General features: G+C 38.9%; 2 protein-coding genes across 2 annotated transcripts; both read right to left on the bottom strand.

Moving 5' to 3' along the window:
• Positions 1–179: 179 nt before the first annotated feature.
• On the bottom strand, positions 180–6,806 carry th2 (tyrosine hydroxylase 2). Its single transcript, XM_034863581.1, has 12 exons — positions 6,460–6,806; positions 4,901–5,075; positions 4,570–4,658; positions 4,410–4,477; positions 4,277–4,327; positions 4,025–4,170; positions 2,387–2,522; positions 2,230–2,299; positions 2,075–2,131; positions 1,523–1,618; positions 1,303–1,436; positions 180–935 (listed from the first exon to the last, which is right to left on the bottom strand). Exons 1-12 carry the CDS (start codon positions 6,688–6,690, stop codon positions 770–772), a joined length of 1,419 nt encoding a protein of 472 aa, XP_034719472.1. The 5' UTR covers positions 6,691–6,806; the 3' UTR covers positions 180–769.
• Positions 6,807–8,796: 1,990 nt separating this feature from the next.
• pah (phenylalanine hydroxylase) lies at positions 8,797–22,769 on the bottom strand. The gene is made up of 13 exons (XM_034863582.1): positions 22,591–22,769; positions 20,329–20,451; positions 15,524–15,707; positions 13,228–13,316; positions 12,659–12,726; positions 11,288–11,484; positions 10,971–11,106; positions 10,815–10,884; positions 10,397–10,453; positions 9,861–9,956; positions 9,258–9,391; positions 9,052–9,167; positions 8,797–8,869 (listed from the first exon to the last, which is right to left on the bottom strand). The coding sequence occupies exons 1-13, from the start codon at positions 22,660–22,662 to the stop codon at positions 8,826–8,828; spliced, it is 1,386 nt and encodes a 461-aa protein (XP_034719473.1). The 5' UTR covers positions 22,663–22,769; the 3' UTR covers positions 8,797–8,825.
• Between the last annotated feature and the right edge of the window lie 3,745 nt (positions 22,770–26,514).

The raw sequence follows: 26,514 nt of genomic DNA, 5'->3' as shown, positions 1-26,514 counted from the left end.
ACTTGTAGTATTTCCATTTTATGCAACTTTCTGCAGATTCATTACTTTTGAGATTTTATTTAATATACCCTTCCTGTCCAGTGTAAAACCATGTCTCTTCAAATTTGAATTTTTCGGATAAACTGAAAAGTTTTCCTTTTGAAGAAAATTGAGAAAAGCCTCCGTCTTCTTACGCTAAATAAAGCCTTAAGAAAGCCTCTTGGATAAGCTGGAAAATGCTCAGTCACAAAGCTGAAAACAGGCCTGTTTTTCTTACAATGTGAAAAGTGGACATTTTTGGAGATACGTGCTTCTCACAGGACAGCAACGCTACAAACATACAATGCTATTAAAAGATGCATTAATGTAGATTAAACTAGCCAACAGTATATAAAAGAGTTCAAATGAGCACAACCTCAAACATCTACAGCAGTAAAATGCAACATACACATTAATGCAGCAGTAATATTAATCCAGAAACTTCAGATATTATATAATATATCATTGACAGGGAACATTTATTGCTGATAATACTTACATACCTGTACTTAAGTAAGATTTTACTGCAGTGAAGTATATTAATAATCTTCTGTTTCTCTGAAATGTTTTGAGACTTTTTCATGAAAATAAACATTTATTTCTTTTTACATAATGAATTGTACACACAAACAATTAGCCACGTGGAACCTCACGAACCTGACTACATTTTGAATCCCTTTGTGTTCATGTTAGTAGATCTCTTATACAATGTTCATCCTTTTCTCTCTCTACAGATAATCTGTTCCTTGTCCTAAGATGAGCTGAATGTCTCCAAGGCACTGTGAAGGGTCTTCAGCTCTTCTCTCATCTGGCTCAGAGCGTTTTGGATCTTGCCGGGCTGATCCAGAACCTCCACGCTGCAGGTAAAGGGGTCGTAGCGAACTGCAAAGGGGCGTTTGATGGTTGCAGAGTATCTCCTGTGCAAGGGAATGAATGCGGAGTATAAACAGATGCAGAGATACAGAAAAAGATTCCAAGTCTCTTACTAAGGTGTGTCTCAACTCTTTAAAGGCATCCTATTAAACGTTTTACCACAAGTAGTCCTAAGGAGCAATGTTATTAGGAACAGGTCCCTGTTTCCCTCTGAACACAATTAAATAGACCTAAGACCGATCAGCAACAAAACGGCTTAGCTCTGAGCAACACAGCCAAACTGCGGCGGTGCTTGGTCTGTTATGGACAAGCAACATTACATTTAAAACATCTTTAATTTAATGTCAATGTCCGAATCCAGCTAAATGAACACAGTTTGCACCCAAAAGCAATGAAGCACCAAAGGAATACCTCATCTTAGTCTTTGCATCCTCAAAGCTTTCAGACACAAAGTAAACAGGCTGGTAGCTTTGGTCCTGGTACGGCTGCACTGCCGTCTCCTCCGGGTTGAACGGCTTGTACTCCGGCTCGTTAGACAGAGCGTACTGGAAGGGACAGGTCAAAGGTTAAACACTGTCAGCACACCACGCAAAAATGAGTATGCATCTAAAACACTTGTGTGTGAACTCACAACAAGCTCCCCGTAAGATGACAGGAGGCCGGCGCCGTAAGCTTTCACTGTTCCATTCTGCTTGCAGAGGCCAAACTCCACAGTGAACCAATATAACTGTAAAGACAGAGAACAATTAAAAAGGTAAGGCAGACGCAGAAAGCAGGAATAAACATGAGGTGCAGTCATGTATTTAAGCCACTAGATGGCAGTTAAGATCTGTTAAGAGAGCCTGTGTTTTCTTCCGATATTAAAAGCTTCTTTTTCAGTATTTAACAAGAATCACAATCAGGTCCAAGCTTTTCACATACAAGGACAAACGAATACTCCAGGAGTCAAAAATCATAACCGTAAAATAGAAATGTAGCCTACCACAAAAAATGAAAAATATGTGAAACATATGGTGTGTACAAAGAGGATGCAATGTACAGACTTAATGTCAAATTGTGTAATGTTCCTGTTCACGTGATGAAGAACTGGCAGTATAAAAGTGTGCATGTCTGAATATTTAAAATTACACTTCAGATGGCATTCAAATCTAATTTTAGGTTTAAAATGGTAATGAAAACCTACCGTTGACAGTTTCTGGATGTCTTCATCTGAAGCTCCGAGCGAGGCAAGTCCAATCTCCTGAAATAGTTCAAATGGATTGAAATGAAAGGTGATAATACGAGATTGCACTCTGATTGTCTCAAATCAAAGAAAAGAGCGCAGCACAGTGCAGCTACCTGTGAAAACTGGGCGAATTCTTTATCTGCCAGCATGGGAATATGGCCGAGCAGTTCATGGCAGCAGTCCCTGTCAGGGCAGACGGAACCTCGTCAATGAAAGGCAAAGTAGCTGAGTACATGAATAGTTAGGTTGGGTCCCAGAAACACGACTCACGGCTCAGGGGAGTGCATGGGCGCTGAGGAGTGACGGATGTACTGTGTGCACTGAAACACCCGGAAGGCCAAACTGGTCAGGAAGTCTCTGGCTGACAGCAGGCCGGCTACTGGACGCAGCTGGAAACCAGTTTTCTCTGAAACGAGCAGAAACGCCGTCAAACACACTGGGATGGAGCTCAGAGGAAGTAGAGCCAACAGACGCATGAGATATGACCTCAATGTAATATCCATTTTTGGCATTGTTGGTCTACTTGTTCATCTTGTGTTTTTTCTTTCTGCAATAGCAATAGGAAGTCATTTCATACCTAAATCTCATTCTCATTCCTCATATAAACAGACAAGACTCTGTTGTCATAGTTCCCACCATTAATGTAAAAATTCCAGTAAAATTCTCTATGAGATTGCCTAAATCTTGAAAATGCCAGAGGTTATGTCTTTACTCTTTTAATAAACGCTGTCCATAACAGAGAGCTTGAGAGTTCATTCCACCAGTGGACCACTGCTGGGGGTCTGGAAGCCTTCCATTTTAAAGCTAAGCATTTCCTAGCTGCCATCAAAGCAAGATCAATGTACATACTTCTACATGTACACACTGCATGTATGTCCATACACATGCATGTCTGTTTGTACATACTGTCCTTTATTCCCACAGAAGCTCATTGTTATTGAGCCATATTTAAGTACGGTTACACATAAGGACAGGTAGCAATGAAATATCTGCATTGCTTGAGGAGTTCTTTTGCAGTATCTCAAACACATACTCTAATAATATATTAATTAGTGGCTGGTGTTTTTTTGTCTTATGAGGAGCATAGGATACTATTTAGGATTGTGAATTTATGGATTTTGTTACTTATTTGAACCCAGACGTCTTCACTAGACAGGGAACTAAAATAAAAGGTTTTTTTCCACTCTGTCTGAATAAAGAGATGTTATGGAAGCAAAATTGCCCAAAATCTTAAAGTGTACCAATGCATGGAAAAACTATGCTTTTAACTTTAGTGTCTAGCCTTAGAAAAATTGAAATGAAAGTTCAAAACAGCACTTTTGAGTCAGCACCGGAGATTTTGATCACTATACTTTAATTCTGAGTCCAGCTGTTGGTGTGAAAAGGTCTAACTTTGTCATCTTTAGCGTGACAGAAACTTCTTCTTTCTACCTTTTCTGTCTCTCATGGCATCTTTATTGTGTTTTGGCCATCTTTGTTATTTTCTTTAGCATCACAAAAACCTTTAAACTTTGATTTTCTTTTTTCTCTTTAGTTGAGGCTTCTTTTCAGTCAAGGTTTTCTTTCGTTTTTCTTTCGTTTTCTTTTTTCATCGTTTAAGGACGTCAGACACCTGTTTTTTATTATCTCCAACTTTTATTATAAATACATCTCTTATGACTCATTTAATGTAAATGTCTTTTATTAAGCATTCTTCATTTTGTTTTTAAAACTTACTTTACTTTTTAGAGCCGGAAACGTTTCTTGATTTTACCTTTTCACTGTTATAGGTCTACTGTTATTTAAAAGACCAACATCTCTCATATTTCTACTGGGATCTTTTTAGAGCAGAAGCATTCATTTCTTCTACTTTTTCAGTCTGTATTATCTTTTGAAGACCATCGTCATTCTAAATGTTTCAATCTTCACCTTTCAGGAAGGCAGAAACCTCTCTGAGCTGAGGGATGCGGTCCTCTCCGTAGCCACACTCTTTCTCCAGCTGCTGCAGCCCGTCCATGAACTGCCTGCAGGCCAGACCGGGGTAAATACTCCGCAGCTGTCGGTAAACCTCCCTCCTTTTAACACAACAACAACAATAAATACAAAAACACATCGTACTTTAATCATCTTCCATCGTGCGTCTGCATGAATAACATGCAGGACTGTGCAGCCCATTCTCACCATGTGAATACTTCCTCTGCTGTGTACTCCACAATGGGCAACGGGTCCCCCCTACGGCAAAGAAAATTCATTTCTGAGAGAATATTTGAGTGATACTTAGTGCTCAATGAAGAGAAATAAACATCTGACTCACTGTTTGTAAGTGGAGGCTAGCTCACATATGTAAGCCCGTCTTTTTCTGTATTCTGAATCGCTGTATCCCTGCAGAAGAAAGATGTTAAATTAGCACAAATAGGCTGAGAGTTTTTCTAAAATATGAGTTAAAGATTTGCATCAGATATGTAAACGCTCACTGGATGGTCCTGGTCCATGTCCGGATCAAATTTGGTTATTAGCATGTTGCATCTGTCGAGATCTTTTATCTGTTGGGGAAACCACGGAACTGTGGGAGGAAAAATAATGAATTAGTGCTTTTGTAATTGGACTTATTATCATATTATATTAAAAAAAAAAAAGTAAAATTGTGGTCGGGTTAGCTCAGTTGGTAGAGCAGGTGCACAAAAGGTCCAGGGTTTGATCCTTTCCAAAAAAAAATAAAAAGTAGCCTGTAATATTGCGTATCATGCCCTAATGTGGGTGTTCCTCACTGATCTAATTACAAAGCATTAGGGGAATAATAAAAACCTTTTTCCTCTGGTATGGCGCGAACGTCGTCCACCACTCTCTTCAGGGAGTTGATGAAAGCGTCCAGGTCAGAGCTGTGAACTTCACACTTCATGAACAGCTCCAGGTCCGTCGTGCTGTTCTTTAACTTCCTCCCCGGTCGGCTTTCGATGTGGAGAAGCTTCGCTTCAAACGTCTATAAGGATTACAAAAACAAAAAGCAAAAGAGGTCACAAAAAGGCCAATAATCAATGCCTTGGCACTGAGGAGAAGCTCAATGGCCTTTTAGTTTAGTTATTCTAATTATGCTGACAGTGTACGTATTTTGCATTCATGTATTGAAATCCAAGCTACAATTTATGTAATAATGGTTGACTGAGGAATATCTTGTCCCTAATTAATCAGGTGGTTATTTATTTGGATTTGTTGAAAGTTAAAAGCTCAGCTTCTTTTAGGGAATTTATTTAGCCAACAACGAAATCTACAACCTAAAATCCAAAATGCAAGATTGGAGCCTCATAATAATGAAAATATGTTAGAAGGATCAAATCTGTTCATTATTAATTCAGATTAATGAATGTTATTGTTGTTTTGATTGCTGTTTAAGAATTGTTTACATCAGTAATCTGCATTTAATAGAGTTTTCCAGTTATTATTATTATCATTGAGAATGTGAATGAAATTCACATTTATATGGTCAATGTGATGGATTAGATTATTCCTCATTTAAAATATGACTTATATGTAAAATGCCTATTTCCACTGATGAAAAGTAACTAAGCACATGTACTTTAGTACTTTACATAAACTTTGAGGTACTTGTACTCTACTTGAGTACTCCCATTTTAATGGTACTTTCTACTTCTTGTGCACTATATTTCAGAAGAAATATTGTTGGCTAGCTTTTATCCCAAAACATTTGTTTGACAGCTTTAGTTATATTAGTTGTATATTTCAGATCTTATACGAAATTTGTTAGAAACTACCTGAAAAACAATGGTTGTATTTTGATTAAAAAGAGAAGTATTATTTGATGATTACATTTGTTTTTTAGTTGATTGGACAACACACAACGTATTTAAGAACACACTAGTAATGGTTATTTAGAAAAATAATCATCAGATGAATGGACAGTTGCAGCACGACATTGATCGGTGCTGCAGCATCAGTAGTAATATTAATATTAATGTAGGCTAATGCAAGCAAAAAGCAAACATTTGAACGTCAAACCCTTCATTTCCTGCAATCTGGGGAGTTTTTCTGCTACAACATGAGGTGCAAATGTCTAGTATTTATTATTTTTCAAATTCAAATATTCTTTTTGTTTGGGGGGGGGGTTGATTTGATTTGATCTGTCCCCCATCCCCTCTGTAAATTACACCTATGGGCTACTAACATAATGGAGCCTAGAATAACCCTGAAAGTTAAATTACTTTTTAAACTGTAAGTATATATTTCTACTGGTAGTAATAGCTTATTATGGACTTTACCTTGATTTGGATCTTGAATGCAACATGTTTTACACTGTTATATCCTTAGGCTACTGTCACACAAGTCAAATATCGGAATTTGAAGCTTACCTCAAATATTTTCCCAGTTTTGAAGAATCGGGCGTTCTTCTCATTGCTGAGAGAGAAAAGGACGTTCAGAGTGACCCTGCCGTCCTTCTCCTCGAACACGAAGCCGTCTCCGTACCGGGAGGGCCCCGGGGAGCCCGCCGAGCTGCTGCTGCGCTCCCTGCGGGCGTCCTCGATCAGGCTCTGCTTCCTCCCGCTGAAGCCGGCCGTCTGCACCCCGTTCTCCGTCTTCATCTGCGGGCCGTGTGGTGTCTGCTCGGAGCTTCACGGAGGGCCCGGAGCCAACTGGATGTGTGCCATCGTCACCTCGCGGACACTTTAAGTACCCTGTCCTCTGAGGGCTTGATGGAGATCAGTTGCGCACGTGCGTGTTTTTTCACGTTGTTTTTTTTAGCATCATAAATCACAGATGAATTCAAGCCAAAGAGGTCAGTCTGGGTTCCATAAATGTTCCATAAAGGGTAAGAGCTTATTAGAGGATTTAAAAGAGCCTATATGTTATTTATTTCTAAATCAATGACTGCCAGCCTAAAAACTTCTTATTATACTTCGGTCACACTTTATTTTAACCTCCATAAGCAGCGTGAAAGACATGCAATAAATAGCCTACTCTATGACAAACTATAATCAACATTTTAAGTGTTTATTAATTCAGCCACAACTATAACTCCGCCACCTTAACTGAATGTTGGTATATAAACAGGCTCATAAATGATAAAATGGTTAATAATTAACAGTTGTAATGATATAATACTCTTCTGTTTATTAATGTGCAGGATTTGTCAACAATTACATCATGTTTTATGTTTTTACAACTGTGTTTGTATCCTTTATTATCTGTCTATACAGCAGCCAGCCATGGATGCCCACAGGATGAGGTAGTAGATTTCTTTATTTTTTGACTTTATGTAGTATTCTTATCTGGCTTGTTTAAATGTGTTTCATCCTGTATGCCCACACAGGCTGGATATATGTTGTAGACACCATGATGAAAAACACCTGTACAATATTATTAAAAGGTATGTAAGAAGTAATTATCAATGGAGCAAAAAAATGAATGACCGAGAAGAGAAATATACATATGTTTTTCTTAAAACGTTGCATGCAAATACAAAACATTTCATTTAGCCAAGCAAAATGGAAGCTAGGGGCAGAAATGATCTGTCAATATGATTTTAGGTTTGAAGTGCATTTAAAGGATTCTCATTCATATTAGAAGTCAAATTTGATGTTTAAATTTTGGGTTTGTAATTCATCAAAGTCACTAAAGAGATCATTTAGGTTAAAGGTCCCATGGCATGAAAAGTTTACTTGTAAAGTGGCTGTAATTCTGCACCGAGGCTGAATTTTGGGAAAGAGACTTCAGATACAGTATTAGGGGAACACTAAGGTCTATATAAAAGAGACTTCAGATACAGCATTAGGGGACCACTAAGGTCTATATAAAAAATATTTCAGATACAGCATTAGGGGACCACTAAGGTCTTTATAAAGAGACTTCAGATACAGTATTAGGGGACCATTAAGGTCTATATAAAAGAGACTTCGGATACAGCATTAGGGGACCACTAAGGTCTATATAAAGAGACTTCAGATACAGTATTAGGGGACCACTAAGGTCTATATAAAAGAGACTTCAGATACAGTATTAGGGGACCACTAAGGTCTATATAAAAGAGACTTCAGATACAGTATTAGGGGACCACTAAGTTCTATATAAAAGAGACTTCAGATACAGTATTAGGGGACCACTAAGGTCTATATAAAAGAGACTTCAGATAAAGTATGAGGGGACCACTAAGGTCTATATAAAAGAGACTTCAGATACAGTATTAGGGGACCACTAAGGTCTTTATAAAAGAGACTTCAGATACAGTATTAGGGGACCACTAAGGTCTTTATAAAAGAGACTTCAGATACAGTATTAGGGGACCACTAAGGTCTATATAAAAGAGACTTCAGATACAGTATTAGGGGACCACTAAGGTCTATATAAAAGAGACTTCAGATACAGTATTAGGGGACCACTAAGGTCTATATAAAAGCATCCAAAGAGCACCATGTCATGGGACCTTTGACAGACCACCTTATTAACACTCATACTGCATGTAATAATTTTGACAGTACCATTTTTAACTGTTCAACACATTTAATATTATCCTACATAAGTAACAGGCTACACTTTACTCACTTGACTAAAATACTAATTGGATTACAGTAATATTGCCAATTTGATTTGGAAAATTTGTTTAAATACACAGAAAGCTAACTTGCAAGCACGCTAAGCAGAAGTGCCTAATAATAAACATACGTTTTAGTGAATAAATGAAGGTATTTTTTGGGTGCTTTGGCTCAGATTGCATTTGCAATTACTTCAGTTTCTGCAGGGCTTCACACAGTTTGCCCATTTCACCTGAAACAAGAGAAAACAAAAACAGATTTAGAGAAAAACAAAACTAACCCAGACCTACATTTTCATTAATCAAAATTGCCTGGCCTGTTTAGTGTTACATATTTTTTTGTCAGTTTATTTAATTATAGGTCAAAGAGATTTTAGTGTCCACTCCAAGAGAAATAATGAACGTAGGGGCATACCGCTGATGCTGTCAGCCAGGTCCTTGAGCTGCTTGGTGCTGTCCAGCACTTCAATGCTCTGGGTGTATGGATTGTAGCGCACTGAGAAAGGCCTGGGGATGGTGGCTGCAAATTTCCTGCAGGCAGAGACGTTAATGTCAGGCATGTATTGTATATAACCCTAAACTTATATGCAGAAAAGCATGAAAAGGAGCCCATTGTCTTACCTCACTTTCTCTTTGGCATCCTCAAAGCTCTCAGCAACAAAGTAAACAGGCTGGTACTCTGTGATTGGGTACTTCTGGATGCTGGTCCTGTCTGGGTCAAAGGGCTGGAGTTTTGGCTGGTCTGTCAAGCTGTACTAAAAGAAAAAAGAAAACGAAAGGACAAGCTTCATTTCAATGTGTCATTGAGTGTCTCTGTTCCCATTACTACTAGAGTAAACAGGAAGTGCAGCATGATTCAGGGCTCTGCTGTCTTGTTGATGTGACTTGGCAGAGTGCACATCCTCAGCTGACAGTGGCTGATGTAACTTGTGACCTCGATAGCGAGCTGTCTGTCCCCCCCCCCTCCTCTTTACCCACACCCCACTAGGCAGGCAGGCCCGCTCCCCCAGTGACACACAAAACCAGAGTCTAAGTGGACCACTAACCCACTGGCAGCACTGCTGCTGCTGTGCAACAGGGCCAAAGTGTTATAAACAACAGATGGAGACCAAAAATGTTTATCTTGCTGCTGCTGGGGTCCATGTTTGCTGGAAGGGATCTACAGACAGTTTCATTGAAGCCTTTGAATCAACACACATGTGTTGGCCCCTTCCTCTCTCTTACCTGCAGCTCTCCAAACGATGAAAGCAAGCCAGCTCCGTAAGCTTTGATCTCTGAGCCCTGCTTGCAGAGGCCAAACTCCACAGTGAACCAGTAGACCTGAGGGAACACATAGGGTTCATAAAAATATGATCTATACACAAAATCCAGAAACAGAAACAAAGAAGGTTGATAAACAGGACTCCCCACGCACCAGAAGATCCTTGAGAATGTTTAAAAGGTCACACAACATATTTTTTAAATTACATCTTGTGTTATCTAGCCATGCATGTTGTATTTGATTTTGGGTTTTCTCAGGTTTTGAGACATCTGTGATATTTCTTCTGCCTCGCCAATACAATGGAGGCGCTTAAATAGGATTTTGTCTGCTCACAACCATATAGTGTCTGTTAAGATGGACAAAGTCTTTTTACTTCCTCCTATTGGACAAAAATCAAGCCAAAGTATAGGGATAGGGGCACTGCCATGTTGCTCTGGTGATGTCATTTGGATCAGAGTCTGAGCAGTATTGTGTGTATTGTGTAGTACGCAGTACTCACACCAGCAAGTTTCGCAATGAACTCATCAGGAGCACCGAGGGAGGCAAGACCGATTTCCTACGCAGAACAGCATCAAAGCGTCAAAGCATAGAGATTAGAAAATGAAAATATGTTACATCGGTTTCTATGTTAAGATAACAGTTCAATGGTCCTCTGAGGGAAAAGAACTGTTAACATTGCTTGGTAGTGTAGAGCTGCACAAGCTTTAGATGGACTCCAGGAAGAATAGCTGAGCCAATGGCCCCAGCTAATAAATCTAATCAAATCAAAAAGCAGGGCAGTGATGCAGACAATTATACATTTAAATAAAAAAGTAAGAACGTTTTGTTTAAACGGATTATACAATGGACAATGAATGTGTCTTTTTTATATTTAGTTTTGTATTCATCACTGCTGCTCTGACAGAAAACTTAATTACCTGGGAGAATTGGGCGAAACTGGAGTCAGCAAACAGAGGAACATGTCCCAGAAGCTCATGGCAGATATCCCTGAGATGAGTACCAAAATGACTCGTTAAGCATCATACACGTGATAAACATTTTCCCTCTTTTATGAATAGTGTTTTGAAACTCACGGCTCAGGTGTGTAGGTGGGCTTGGAGCTGTGACGAATGTACTGCGTGGAATGAAAGACACGGAAGGCGAGTCCAGCCAGGAAGTCCCGGGACGAGAGCAAGCCAGCCACCGGTCGAAGCCGGAAGCCTGTGCATGCTGCAGGAAAGAGAAGAACAGAGGAAAGAGGTGGGTGTGTAGTTGTACTGAACAAGAGCAGTTGGTGAGGGGAGAGAGGGAGGAATAGGAAGAAGGGGACCTGCCTCCCATATTCAACAAAATTAAATAAATGAAGATGTCATCCGTGGGACCTCAGGGTCAAAAACAAGACAGGACTTACACTGCAGGAAGCGGGACACTTCCTCCAGCTGTGGGACGTTGTCCTGCCTGTAGCCACAGTATTTCTCCAACAGGGGGAAGACCCGGTTGTGTTCGCGGCAGGCGTGAGTCGGGTACAGAGTCTTCAGCTCTTTGAACACCGTCCCCCATGTGGCCTTTTCCTCCTCTGTGTACTCCACATGAGGGATGATTTGGCCACTGGGACAAAGACATGAGGTTACTGCATGGGATTTATGCTGTTGTTGAGTTTGTGTACCAGTATAAAGGCCATTCTAGGGACAAGCATTGCAAACTAAGGCTATAAATCATATACTGTTTACCTGCAGATAGATGTAGTGCATAAGGACAGTATTGCATAAGGAAAACTACATTGTTACACACGTATACAGTCTAACAGTGTTTGCCTAAGATTTTTACCTCAGCCAATGAGGTTTTGTTTTTGGTTTGGTTTGTTCATATGTCAGCAGGATTATGAAATAACTACTGGCTTAGTTTCCATTAAACCAGGTTGGAAGAGTGTTGAATGGGCCAAGGAAGGACCCATGACATTTTGGAGAGGATCTCAATCACTGGGCGGATACACGAATTACGTTTCACTTTCGTTAACATTGGGAGATGGCGGAGGTCTGCACCCTCCGAGTGACCTTCAAGTTCTATTTATGATGGCCAGTTTGATCTGATTACATAAACAGTACATATAATGTATATACAGTGTCCATCTGTTTATGTAGTGTCCTTATATACCCTATTCCTCTCTGTTTTTTTTTAATTGAATACTTATTTAAAGACATTCCTATTTAAGTTTTTTTTTTAATTGGTATAACATTTGGAAATGCCTCCATTTTCCCTACATTTAGAAAAAAATTTCTTCGGACCATCCTAAAAATTTACAAAGGGAATTATCAGGAAACTGTGAGACCAGTTATGTTTTAATGTCCAATTTTAATCAACAATTCCTCCTGCTTCTGCACTGCAGACCTTAAAAAATTTATAAATTGAATTGATTTTTAAACATTCTTCGTGTTCAAATTCATTTGAGTTTTTTATTTTTAGGTCTCCCCCAAATTGCCTCATGACGATAGACTGTGTGCGCACAGCATCACTTCATTATTTGTCATAACAACAGCATTACGCAGCTATGTAAATGCGAACCACCATTTCATGGGTTTGCTGCTCTTTGTAGTGCCCGTGAATAATACCTCACAATTATACACACACAAAGAGCCTTTAAATCCACCATTGACTGCCTGTAATTTGTCCCTATTTGTTTATAATAATTGTCAAGGCAAAGCAGAGAATGAAATCAAATAAATAAAATAAAATAAAATAAGAGATGGAGTTTAAAAAATTAAGATTTTTTAGGAGTAGTTACTGTCTGTAGTTGTAGGCGATGTCAGCAAACTCCTTCCTGCGGGCTCTATACACTGGATCTGTGAAACCCTGACACACACACACAGACACACACAGACACACACACACACACACACACACACACACACACACACACACACACACTTAGATCTCATGATTGCAGCCTGGCCACTCACAGCTAAATCAAAGACTGGAAATCCTCTACTAAGGCTAAACCCTGTGGCCTTTCACAGCGTTATGCACTCCGTCTCTAATAAGAGCACGCAAATACATATTCAAATGAAGCCTTTGTAGAGTGTATTTCAGCTTATGATTAATACATTTTGCTTTAATGACGGTGGCAAAAGGGAGCAATTATCTATAATTATAGGGGCTCAATTAAAGCAATGACATCAATTTGTGTGTGTAGATAGTTTCCATTAGAATAGACGGCAGAGTGCAGCCTGTCATCTCCACAGCCCCGTCTTTCATAAGACGTGGGCATGAGTGGACCGTAGTCACACACAAACACATGCACATGTGCAGAGGCAGGATGTGGCACACAAACAGTGATGGATGAGTCAGTCTTACCGGGTGATCAGAATCTAGCTCGGAGCCGTAACTGAGGATCTGGTTGGCAAAGCGGTCCAAGTCCTGGATGTCATTAGGGAACCATGGCACTGTTGAATAAAAACAGTTATTAAACATGGATAATTTACGTTTTTATTGAACATGTAATCCTTCAGGTCAAATCAATTAGGAATGAATGCCACAAACACAGACCAGAGCTGAGGAAAGTAGTGCTGTTGTCACTTTGTCTCTGTTCTATATGCTAATTTATATTTCAAAGTCTTAACATTTTCTAGTCCTTATTTATGCCACATAATGTATGAATAATAATAAAAGTGTGTAGCCCCCGGATTTCTATTTCAGTGTCATGGCATTTTGACACTCAGCAGAGCAGTAATAGAGGGTCATCTGCTTGTTCAAATGGATTTATGACACTCAAAAACACTGGGGCCCAATCATTAATCTACATTTGCGCAGTGTGGTCTAGCCTGAGGCCCCAGGAAGACAATTTCTCGCTCCTCTATAAACAGGCAGGCTCCAAAACTGGCCATAAATATCCCCTTGTCCACTTGACCCTGACCAGCAGACCATAGTGTCTACACCGAGGTCAAAGTAGGATCCATGGTGGCCCTGTCTGTCTCTGCCGGGACCTTTGCATGTTCTCCTTCCCTGTGTCGGTCTGGGACCAGGACACAGAGCTCCTCTGTTCCTGCTGAGCCTGTTGGTTCCCAGTAGCTAAACTAATGTCATTCTGGAAACAACTAATAAAGGGGTCTGGATGTGGGCAATGGGCCATCAGTCTCATCGGCGACGCTGGCTGTCCCTTACCCAGTCTGGCTGGGGGGTCATGAAGCACCACTCAACAGTCAACACTGTGCTCAGTTGATGAATGGGACTTTTCAGTTGTATTGATCTCCTTTTAATTCGATTTTTTTAGCCACGCTAGTTGTGAGAGATGGCAATGTTGGTTGGTCGGTCCATCACTTTGACTCAGACTGAAATATCTTAAAGCGCCCAAATTGTGTTCATTATCAGGTTCATAATTGTACTTTTAGGTTGAACCAGAATAGGTTTAACTGGTTTCATTTTCAAAAATTAACCACAATAAACCATGTTTTTGTTTTACCGCACATTGCTGCCGATCCTGTTTTTCCCCCCTGTGTTTAGGTCTCTGCTTTAGCTACAGAGTGCGACATCTCACTTCTATGCTATCTTTGTTGGGAGTCACACATGTGCAGTAGCTAGGTAAGATCACATCAGCTAGATCACTTTTTTCTCTAACTTTGGTCAGTACAAGGCAGGATTTCGTTGAGAGACTTCTTCTGTGGAATACCTGAAGAACAGGGACATGGAAGTAGTTCTTTTGGAGATTATGGTGAACGAGTGTGTGTTGTATGTTCTTTTATTTATAAATGTAATTGAATTGGAAAGAAGTTTTTTTTTTTCACAATATGGGCACTTTAACAACTATTGAATGGATTGCCATGACATTTTGAAGAGACATTCATGGTCCCCAAAGGATGAATCCTACTAGCTTTAGTGATCCCCTGATTTTTCTTTTAGCACCACCATGATGTTGACATTTGTGTTTTTTAGTCAAATACCTCAGCAACTATGGAATGTATTACCATGAAACTTCGTTCTGATGTCCATGTTCCCCAGAGGATGAACCCTAATGACTTGAATTTTTCCCAAGTATTTCCCCATCAGCAGGTCAAATGTTTCACCTATGTAGCCAAATATCTTTAAATCGCTTGGATTGGCACAACTGACAAAAGACGTTCATGATCCTCAGAGGATGAACCCTATTTACTTTGGCGATCTTCTGAGTGTTCCTCTAGCGCCTCACTGAAGTTGACATTTGTGGTTTTCACTGAAATAGCTTGAAAAATGCTTGACAATTCAACATCAAATTTGATGCACACAATCAGGTTCCCCTGTAACTTCATCGGGATTTTGACTTTTCATCTGGTGTCTAAAAACAGATTAACATTATGTAAGATGGAACCCATAGTAAACCCGCTAAAGAATTAACTAAACCTATGGCAAAGTCTGTGGATCTGATAACATGTGACACCAAAATGTAACCACTCCTTCCAGTTAAGAAAAAATCTGAAACAAAATAACATTTTTATTTGTTAATTTTTATTTACTTAGTCAATATGATGGATGAATTAAATGTGGATGAAGGGGGAACTCTTGTCCTCAGACATCTATTTGTAAACTCACAACATGTGGAGCATGTTATACATACACATTGCTGTTATGCTGAGGATTCCTTCTCATCCTCTCACTGCGATTACACCAACACACTCACCTGTGTCCTTCTGTTTGTTGCGTGACAGCTCATGCACATGGCCGCTGATTTGTGTACGCAGGCCTTCAATGACGTCATCCAGAGCCTGGGAGCAGGTGGGATCCACGCTGATGAAGAACTCGTACTGGTCTTTGTCCATCCGCGACGGACGGGACTCGATGTGGGTCAGATTGATGCCATTCTCCTGCAAGAAGAGACTGTGGTGAGACCTGAGGTGATATTTGGTTGTGTTTTACAGAACTTGTTGGTCTCCATTTAGATTTTATGTAACTTTTCATTTAAAGGCAAAAGATTCATCATATAAACAAAGTGGAACAATTTGGGGCCGCCAAATTCTTTACAAAAAACTTTCTTTTGTCAAAAATCTGTGAATGAATATATTTCTGAAAATACACATTAATAACATGTTCATATAACATTTTAATAGCAAAGATAAATTGGCCTAAATGTAAAAAAACACATTGATGCTAAGGTTACTATGCCTTAAATGGTAGGCATAAAGTTAAGCTTAAGGATTCACTGTCATTCATTTTCATCCATGCAGCACAGCTTAATGCAACATCATTTTGTATAGTATACGTAGTAGCGGGTCCCTACTCCAGCTCTGTTTTAGCTAAGGGGGTCCTTGGCCTGAAAAACATTGGAGACCTGTGATCTGTGTGATATAAACCTGTTTTTGCTGCAACATGCTCCAGCCCTGCTTTCCCTCCACCACTAGAGAGCAGTGTTTTCTTACTAAATTGATGGCTATTTATCAGACATTGTGGAGGCCACCATGGCGTTGAGTCAGAAAGCTGCTTTGAACTTTCTATCTGCAAACTGACACAGAGCCAGACAGAATGGACTTATGGCTTTTGGGCTTTTCTCATTTTGCAGCATGAACTAAAAAATCTTTGGAATGTTTCCAAACCCTTTTGGACAGGAGTTCTTCTTAATGTCCAAAATACACAGAGGCTCCAGCTCATGCTGGAGATTGTGACAACCTTTGAAGTGGTATTTACTATTAAAAAGTTATTTATGTTTACGTAACTTAGGGGAAGGAGAGGGAGTATGTTGTTCTCTGTCTACTATAGGCTAAGTAAAGAGGTGGGAACGTGCAGCAGGGCCTCCCCTTTTCTCCCATCTGGATCCCATTCTACATTTAACAGCTTTTTTTGAGGACCACGTGGGCCTGCATCCCCCAGGAATTACTACAGAGACGACCAAAGAGTCCAGGTCGGCATTCAAAAGAAAAGATGGGTCACTTTTTGTGATGTGTCAGTGGATTTACTGCATGTTTAAGCATGTTGTCCCATTGACCTTCTCAATTATTTAACTTCATTACTGTAAATCTTGCCCATAAGTTCAGTTACATGATATATATAACAATGTGAACTGAATACATAGTGTATAGAGTATACATCATCTTAAAAAACTGACAAAGTATTCATCATTGATTTCCCTTTTAAAATATATTATAGTTAAAAAGGAAGACATCTAGTCCGACAAATAAGTCAGATTTTCAAACTAAAATTAAGATATAGATTGGGCAAAAGTGGCTAAATCTAATTATTTGGAATATGCCCCCTAATATGTTGTACATTCATTACATTTAGTAATAAAAAGAAGGGTGAAGCTTAGGGATTACAGCAGTTAAAATCCTACATTTAATATTAGATGATTAATGTGTCCCTGAACTCAGACAAAAGCTCAGTGATGCTGTTCTTTTCTTTCACAAAAGGAAACACTTTCACATATGTGCTATTGGCTGCCTGGCCCAGCTTAACATACAAGTTAAATCCTAATTCCAGCAGGATGCAGGGGTCACTTGGTCAGATTTCTGTACCCCTCCGAGACGTCCCACGACTGTAAGGCCGGTCACATTTACCCCTCTGTTGCCCACACTGGGACGCGAGGTCAGGCCGTGGCTCTGACTCGTCACGTGAAGACCATGTTGCTGTGTCACATGTGCACAAGGCATTTAGGTTGTAGTCTTATTTTTCAGCTTTCTGACTTAAACATGGAGATTACAGTCAAAATGATAGGATGCCAGGAATGCACACAGCTCCACGAGGGAAAGCAGTCATTTTCAATTTCTCAGAGAACACAGCGAAAAAGACGAGGAAGAAGTGCAGTATGTTTTCTTCAAAGCTGTGATTAGCAGGGAACTGAGCATGTGTTACATAGTTGTAAGGAAGACAGGGGCATGTTGAGGGTTTGGGGGGTAATTTGGCCTTTAATGAAGAAAAACTGGAAAGAACAGGAGATAGGGGGAGGAAGGGGGTGGAGCAGGGGGAGGATTTAGAAAGTTGGATCTCATAGGTTAAAAGCAGATGCTGATGTTTGCTGCTGCATTTGGAAAGCAGCGTTTGGCACACACTTGATATATTTAACCTAGTAAACACACATCTCCACCCCCACAAACTCACAAAAATGATCCCAAAACGTTTAGCTTTAACCTAAAACATCTTTTGTCTTGGGAAGTTTTGCAGTTTTTTGAACTGTTTTCCTGCACAATGTGCTAGAGTCTAATTCTGTTTTGCCTGCAAAAGAGCAAACTTGGACCTTAAATTGACGTCCATGTCGAAGATCAAAAAAATGAGTGTTTACTTCGTGCCTTTGCACAGTCACGTACACACGTATTTATTTTGTTTTGTTAATGTTAATCAGTAACTTTATGATTGTGAAAGACCTGAAATAGTTTAATCATCGACTCATCGTGTCTATCTTTTGAAAAAAGACGCTTATGTGCTTTCTAACTGAGAGTTTAATGAGAAGATTGATACCACTTTCAAAATTTCACCTAAGTGAAAATTAAATTACTAAAGTGTCCTTTTAATATTGCAGCTGGTTATGGTGGACTTATTTGAACTACTTTATAAACTATTTAGACGTTTAATCTGTAAAAAAAAACAGCTGATTATATAATTTATACAAAGTATGTTAAATCCAAATTTTGAAAGTAACTAATACCTGTTAACTAATAACTATTACCCAGATAGTTAACTGGCAGTATAAAGTGAATAAAAATGATGAAATACAGTATAAATAATATTTCAACACTGGAAGTGTGCGATCAGTTTTTCTAAACAGTCCAGTTAAGAAAGACAACACGTCTTTGTGGACCTTTAACCCGGTCCAGTTCCCCTTGATTCAAACCTTTCTTGGGGATCTTGGACCTGGATGACTGAAAGCTTTCACAGACGTGAGCAGTCCAGTGTTTGACTATTTCATTATTAGTATAAAACCCTGTTGGGTTAGTGGATCAAAGAGGCCGCTGTGTTTGCACACGTCTGATACACAAATATCTGAGATAAGCTCAGTTTGTTTAGTTTAGTTCTTTGAAGGATCAGAAATGAACATCTACTGCAGATAATAATTACATATATAGATGAACTAACTTCCCTTCCTCTGCCCAAACTGTTTAATTTAAATGTAACTGATTAACTAGATCTTGTAATACTATAGTCTTTTAATATTTCATATTTAGAAGAAACTCAATGTTGTGAAGCTTGTTTTGTTGAATGTTAATCAGTAACTTTAGGAAAATTAAAGACCTGAGGAAGTTCGTCTTCGTCTCATCATTGTCCGTCTTCTTCCATCAGACCATAATTGATACGTAAGGAATAGTCAGCTTCTCTAAAGCTCACCATTGGACGTATTATATTGGTTAACTCCCAACAACTGGGTTCAAATGACAGGTCACCATTTTAAAGGGACAGTTTAACCTCTCTCAAAACAGAAAATGTGTCCTCATTTTTAAACATTTTTTTTTTACAGATAAAACAATCAGCTTTGGAGGTGGGGATGGGTTTTTATATTTGGACAGAGTCAGGCTAGCTGATCCAGTCTTTACGCCAAACTATCAGACGTCAGAGGCATTGAGCTTCTCAACTAACTCTCAGCAAGAAAGGGAATACGTGTATTTTCCATGTCAGACTATTCGTTTAAACATTTGGCCTTTTTACTCTCATTTTCACTCTTCTATCGTTAGAAAATTTGTGTTGTGAATTCATTTGACTCAAATACATTTAAAGGTGCTCTAAGCGATGTTGGGTCATGTCACTTCTTGTTGACAGTTGAAGTATTGTCAAACAAAACCAAGGCTAGCTCGCCCCTCTCTCCTCCTCCTCCCTCCCCCTCCCTTCCACATACTAACCCCCCAAACCCCACCCCCAAATCCTTCTTGTTGTTTTTTTGCTGGAACGCTGTTTGTTTTTGGTGATGCAGGTTGGCGCTGTTAGTTTTTGTTGGCGTTTGTGAAGCCTGGGCTGTCTACAGAGACCGCGTTTTCTACACTGTGTTCACGGAACAGGCAGCTAGCGGATAGTGAGGAGATGTTTGCTGGATGTGTCAAAAATGTTGTAGCCTAAAAACATGTGATATCGCTCAGAGCACATTTAATAATTGTCCTATAAAACAGAAAAAAATGTGTTGAGGTTAGTTCAATCTTAGCCACTTAAAGGAAACTCCAACAATGGATTTTTACCCACACCACGGAGTGGTTGGTTTTACCCCCCGTAGACTTAACCACCCCAGTGGTAAATGAACATCCCTGCATACACTGGTTGGTGTTAAGCTGCAGGATCAGCAACTGCATACAACACAGTCAGGACTGCATCACGGTCACTTAAGACCAGGTTTTCCTTTGTGTTTGTTACCTTGCAACTTATGTCAGGATCTGAGAGTTACGATGTATCTTCTAATAATCTGTCTGTTATAAGCCCTGGGGATGGCTTCAAGCAAGATTAGGGAAAGCATTCGGGCTTTTGTTCAACAGTGAAGGGGTGACGGCGTGTATGTGAGCTGTTAGCATAGAAATTTACCTCAAAGAGTCGCAGGCCCTTGGCTAAAGCTCCAACCTCCTCTTTCAGGGAGAAGATGCAGGAGATCACTCCGGACTTCTTGTTGGTCTCCTCCTCCAGATACATGGAGCCCCTTCTCCTTTGCTGAAAGACACATTTCAGGAAACAACACCTGAATGTGGGGTTTGTGTTTGCTTTTTTTTACACAAGCAGAATCTCAAGGGAGCAGCTAAAACTACTTTTACTGCAGGACTTAATGAAATGCAGTAATTGTTATAGTTTAGCCTGATCTTCTTCTTCTGATTTATGAGATGAAAACAAGTTTTTAAACCTACATATGGTAGTTTAATTGCTGTGATTGTCTTCTTCAGTGGTTCTGAACCTTTTTCTTTGAATCCCTCCTTAAATTTAAAAGAAGAGCTGACCTCCACAGCCCAATAGTCTTCTGGTGTTTGTTTGGGGTCGTTTCATTTTGCTTGGCTTTATGAGCTAGCTTCTCTCCACAAATGACAGATTGCGGCTGAGACCTGTCTTGTCCTTTTTATTAAAACCTATATTAAGGTGACTTTTCATATATACGTGTAGTCTTACTTTCTTTTTTGATGCCAATGGGTCATTAGCACTTTTACGTTCTTTAGAAAAGCTTCATTCATCAAATAGTGATGATCTGACTGCAGGAACAATGAGGATTATCTAGCAAGCTCACCTGACGAAACTGATTGAAAGCTCTTGTCACAGAGGTTGAGAAGTCCCATAGGTTTGGCTTTCTTAGTTGTTAACCATTTTTATTACATGTCATGGTTAAATTCCTACGTAGAATGCGGTCTGTTATTTTCTTGATAACACACCTTGCCATAGATGCAGTTCTGTTCCCTCTGGAGGACAGCTAACTGTCAATGTGGAGCAACTTTTATCTTTTTAAAAATAGCTCTATAGGCCGACTTTTCTATAAATGATCCGGTAAGTTTTGTCATGATTTTGGTTCATGTGTGCAAATCTAATTTTGACAACCTTAGAGCAGATAAAGCCTCCACCATCTGCCCCCTGAATCCCGGGTTGGGATCCTCTGGTCTACTCAACAAGGTCTGGCAATGCAAGACTAACTTAACTCTAACAAAGCTTTCAAACACTGCAGTTTCACTTTTTAAATCAAGTAGGTGTGTGAATCTCGGATTTTCAGAGATCCTGTAATTGCTATGTTGCCGATTCATTTAATCTGGGTTTTGAACTCATTCTACACGCCTATGTTATAGCAATGCTATATGTTGAACATACATGCAATCTGTGTAAAAGCCATGACATTCTGCATTCAAGGCACCTTCACACCTTTAACCTTTTTACACAGAGCTTTGCAGTGGGTGTGCTGGCACTGATCATAAACTCCTCACAGCGGGTCAGAATATCTTCCAGATGAAGAATTTCTTTTACTGTGCAGAGAGTTATTTATTAAATATTTTTGGAGCTTCAGTGCAGTCTTTACTCATGGACCAAAGTCTTACATTATGAATTAAATGTTAAATTTAACATTTAGTTGAAGATGTTCTTGACTGCAAGAGTAGATCACAGGAATACATATATATTTTTCTATCAATCTAGAGATTAATCGTTTTGAATATAAAATTATGAAAAGTTCAAAAGAAATCCCACTACCAAAGGTAATGTCTTCATTTAGCTTATTTGCCAAATCAATAACCTAAAGTATTTAATTTGTCTTCGACATAAGACAACGATAGGCAGGAAACATTCATGTTTGGGTCGCTGGAAATAGGTCATGTTTGGCAATTTTGCTGGGAAAATAGCTTGTTTGTTCATCAAAATAGTTGCAGGTGATTTTCCTGTTGATCAACTAAAACTTCAGCTGTTTACGAACAGAACTGACAGGTTTTTTTTTTTTTAACCCAGGCAGCCCAAATACCAGTAGAAATAGATTAATCTTTGTTTTTTTAGGGCCTTGTCGAATTTTCCAGTTGTATTATGACAGCACATATTGTCCATTTTTCAGTAACATCAGCTGTTTTTTTTTTTTTAAAACCTTTCTTCTCACTCAGGCAACTTCCCCTGCTTTGTCATTCTGTAGCCTAGTACCTGGAATAGTCCAGGTATGACTGGCTCTATCCCTGTTGTTACATTTAAAACAGAATTGAATTAGCAGAAGATTATTATATACAGTAACTTTCCTGCTTGAAATGACCATATCATGACAGAAGAACACAAATAAGTAGATGAATTTCTGGATAATTCTGGATATAAAAAGTTATCTAGCAGGTAAAAGTTGAGATTTACCCCTGTGCCTGGCTCCTCTGTCTCTGCCTCTTGCCCGGAGTTTCCATTGACTCTTTTGTATGCTGCGTCCATCCTCTTGCTCTTCAGGTGAACAACCTGTGTGTGCAGATGCTGAAGTGTAACAGACTTTGTGTGTGCAGCTTCTGTTTATAAAACCTCTGCGTTGCAATGCTGGCCCACGTGACACTCCCCCCCTTTCTCCCACCCTCCTCCCCTCCCCCTCTGTATCAGCATGTCACGAGACAGTAGAAATTCAATGGCACATCGGGTTCTTGTTGTCCAGCAATGTGTTGCGGTTGCCCCCTGGTATGCAGCACAGCTGGTTTCAGCTAAAGTTTTTTTTTTGCTGCCCAGATGCAATTTGACTAACCTGAGAACACATAGACGTTACCTAAAACCAACGTTAATTACGGTGTTAACATTTGATTTACACTTATTCTGGTAGAAGAAGCAGGCCTACTTGGTTTGTTAGTAAAGGTCCTGCAATAGTCCAGTCATTTTAAGCCAAAATGTGGGTCAACCTAGAACAAATTTCAACAGAAGCGAACTCAACTGATTTTGTATCCTCAATATCTCCTGAGTTAGGAAAAAAAGGCCCCGAAGAATCTCATCAAGGGAAAGTTTTGAAAAAGACCCATAAATAGTCTAATAATACGCCTGTTCATTATTTTTCTCACATGAATAGCGTAAACCTTTTAACCTTTAAATATCACCAAGAAAATTACTGAGTTGATTATTTACATCAAGACAAAAACAAAATGTATTACAACTTTCTTGAAATTTGTTTAACATTAGCAAATGGTACATACTCTAATTACGTATGTGCTAATAAGCATAAATACCACAACAGAGCTAAACACTGGGTATAACCAGGTGAAAATGTCTTGTTGAATCTTGTTTACATCTAACACTGAAATACTTAATGTTGAGGTCTGAATGGAACCCATTAAGGGTACCCATTAGCATTAGTACATAGAGGCAGGATGAAGTACCAGCTTCGAAAAAAGAAAGTAGCCTACTCATTATGCAGAATATATATTATATAAATTGATCATAATTATTGATGCATTAATGTGTTCATCATGTTAATATTTCAGCTGGTAAAGGTGTGGGTAACTTGAATTACTTTGCATAGTTTAATCCACATGTGAATTTCCTTCTGGGGAATTAATGTAATTAGTTGTGATTATTAGTATTAGCTGAATAGGAATCAATCCAATATTTTCTAGTGAGAAAAATTTGTTTTGAAATCCGCCTAAGTAATTAGCCAGAACCAGCCGATAGGGTCCTTCAGCACATAACGTGGATGCGTGAGCATCGGACCTTGTACATGTAAGGCAAGGCAGGTCAGCTTTATTTGTACAGCCCATTTCAGCAACAGGGCAATTCAAAGGGCTTTACATAAGAGCAGTTAAAAACGATAAAAACATTTAAAACAGATAAAATAAGGGAATAAAAGTTACAGTGCAGTATAAAACATTAAAACAAAATAATAATATAAAAGCGGGGGGGGGGGGTCATAGTGCATTAGTAGATCAGAAATGTATTTTTGGCCCTATATATGTTTTGATTTATAAAACAGCAAAAGTATTTTTGAAATCAATTATTTGAGCCACAGGAAGCCAGTGTATGGACTTCAGGACTGGAGTGATGTGATCCCCTCTCTTGGTCTTATTGAGGACTCAAGCAGCAGTGTTCTGAATCAGCTGCAACGGTCTGATTTTTTAGGGAGACCTTTAAAGACACCGTTACAGTAAACAAGACTAGTGAAGATAAAAGCATGGAGCTTTTTTTTCAAAATCCTGCTGAGACATACATGTAAGTCCTTTAACCCTTGATAAATTCTTATGGTAATAATAGGCTGACTTTGTTATTGTCTTAGTGTGGTTGTTGAAATTCAGGTCTGAGTCCATGACAACACCCAGATTTCTGTCTTTGTCTGTGTTTTTTAACATTGTTGTTTGAGGCTAAGGTTTTTGTATTGGACTATTGTCCCATTGCGCTAATGTTATGTAAATTGGTGCGTCGTCTGCATAACTATGGTAACTTTTTTTTATTTTTGGTTTTCCATAATCAAAGCCAGTGGAAGCATGTTCATATTAAACAAAAGAGGCCCCAGAAAGGAGCCTTGGGGAACTCTGCACTTCATGTTTCTATGCTTGGATGTATAATTACCTATGGACAAAAAGTAGTCCATATTCTTTAAGTTTGATTCAAACCAGTTTATAATTTACCCAGAGAGGCCAACCCAGTTTTCTAATCGGTCTAGTAATATGTCTTGGCAGACCGTGTCAAATGCAGCACTGAGATAAAAGAATTTGTTCTTTTTTAAGAGTGGCTTGATGACTGCAGTTTTCAGGGCCTGTGGGAAGATACCTGAGAGAATAGTTGATTACATTAAATTGTGTCCTATTGGAATTTGTGTTGCCTGTACGCTGTAACAACTCATATCCTGTACTTGGTGTGGTGGCACTGACTGTTTGTCTAATTATCTGAAATTTGTCTTTGAAGAAGGAGGCAAATTTATTGCGGACCTTGGTAGATAAAAGTTCAGACACTACTGGTACTCAAGGGTTTGTTAATCTATTGACAGTCAGTAGCATACAAAGCATGTGAATTATTATTTTTTCTGGCAATAATGTCAGAGAAGAAGGGCCACCTTGCATTCCTCAGTTCCAGATTATAAAGGTGCAGCAAAAACTGCACTTAATTGTGTACATTTAGATTTAGCCTGTTCTTAATTGGTTTGGACTCGGTATGTTTTGTTTGTTTTAATGGACCGAGTACATTTACTCGAGTAAATGTCTACAGCAGTGTACACACTACGGTGCTTTGAGCTAAATGGTAACGTCATCATGCTAACATAAAGCCACAATGACAATGATAAGGGATGACAATGATGTTTACATTTAGCAGGTATAATGTTTACCATGTTTAATATCTTTCTAATTGACACTAAACACAGTCCAGCAATGAGAGTGTCATATGTTTTGCAGGTGTTAGATTTTCATTTCGATCTGATGACGCTATATAAAAAAGTCATAGGGGATTGAAGTTATTACAATTCACTCTATAATAATCCTATCTAATTTTTCTAAAGAGACAGCCGCTTGGGCCAGTACAGTTGTGCAGTTGTGCACATTTATCAATCAAGCTTTATTTATAGAGCACCTTTCAAACATGCGCAAATTGCTGTAGCGCCAGTGATGGAAAAACAGCCGACAAAAACTGAGATGGAAAAAAGTGGATTTAGAGACTAATAAACTATATGCAACTTAAAATATGATTAGTAAAATGTTTAAACTCAAATCAGTCATAAAAAATGTATAGAAATCGTTTTAAAAATAAGTCAAACACTAAACTGTTATATAAATTATGTGTTATAATAATTCATATATTATAATTATAAGTTATACAAGTAAGTTATAAAGCCAGACTGAATAAGTAGGTTTTTAGTCTATGTTTAAAGGTTTGCATATGTACCTGAAACTATAAAAAGGCACTGTTGTCCTCTGGACTGGGAATTTACAAGTTTGTGCCACAAGGTGTGGCCAAAACTCCATTATAGTCAAGTTGGTTGTAGAGGTTTTCCTTGCTAGGCAGACTGCCTTTTTCTCAGGTTAGCCTTGTTTTCTTGGTTTCTAACATACCTTGGCATAGTGAGATCAAAATTGTCATATGCCTGTTTTCTATATTTTTCATCTATTTATTGAAAACAGTTCAGGTGGTATTGAATGGAAAGGTTTTAATACATATTAAAGAGTAGTTCAGCAAAGAAAGATGCCGGTGGCAGTTTAAATTGAGTCCTGTTTCATAGCAAAGAACACAGTTGAGCCAAACAAAATTACATTTATTATTTATTCAAGTTATGGTAAAACATTTAAAGTGAAAACCAAGCATCTTTTTGTTTCCTTTGTTAGGAGC

Source organism: Etheostoma cragini, chromosome 23 (genome assembly GCF_013103735.1).
Source record: "Etheostoma cragini isolate CJK2018 chromosome 23, CSU_Ecrag_1.0, whole genome shotgun sequence".
NCBI classification, from domain to species: Eukaryota; Metazoa; Chordata; class Actinopteri; order Perciformes; family Percidae; genus Etheostoma; species Etheostoma cragini.
Note: the sequence above shows the minus strand (reverse complement) of the source record. Positions and strands in the feature narration are given on the sequence as shown.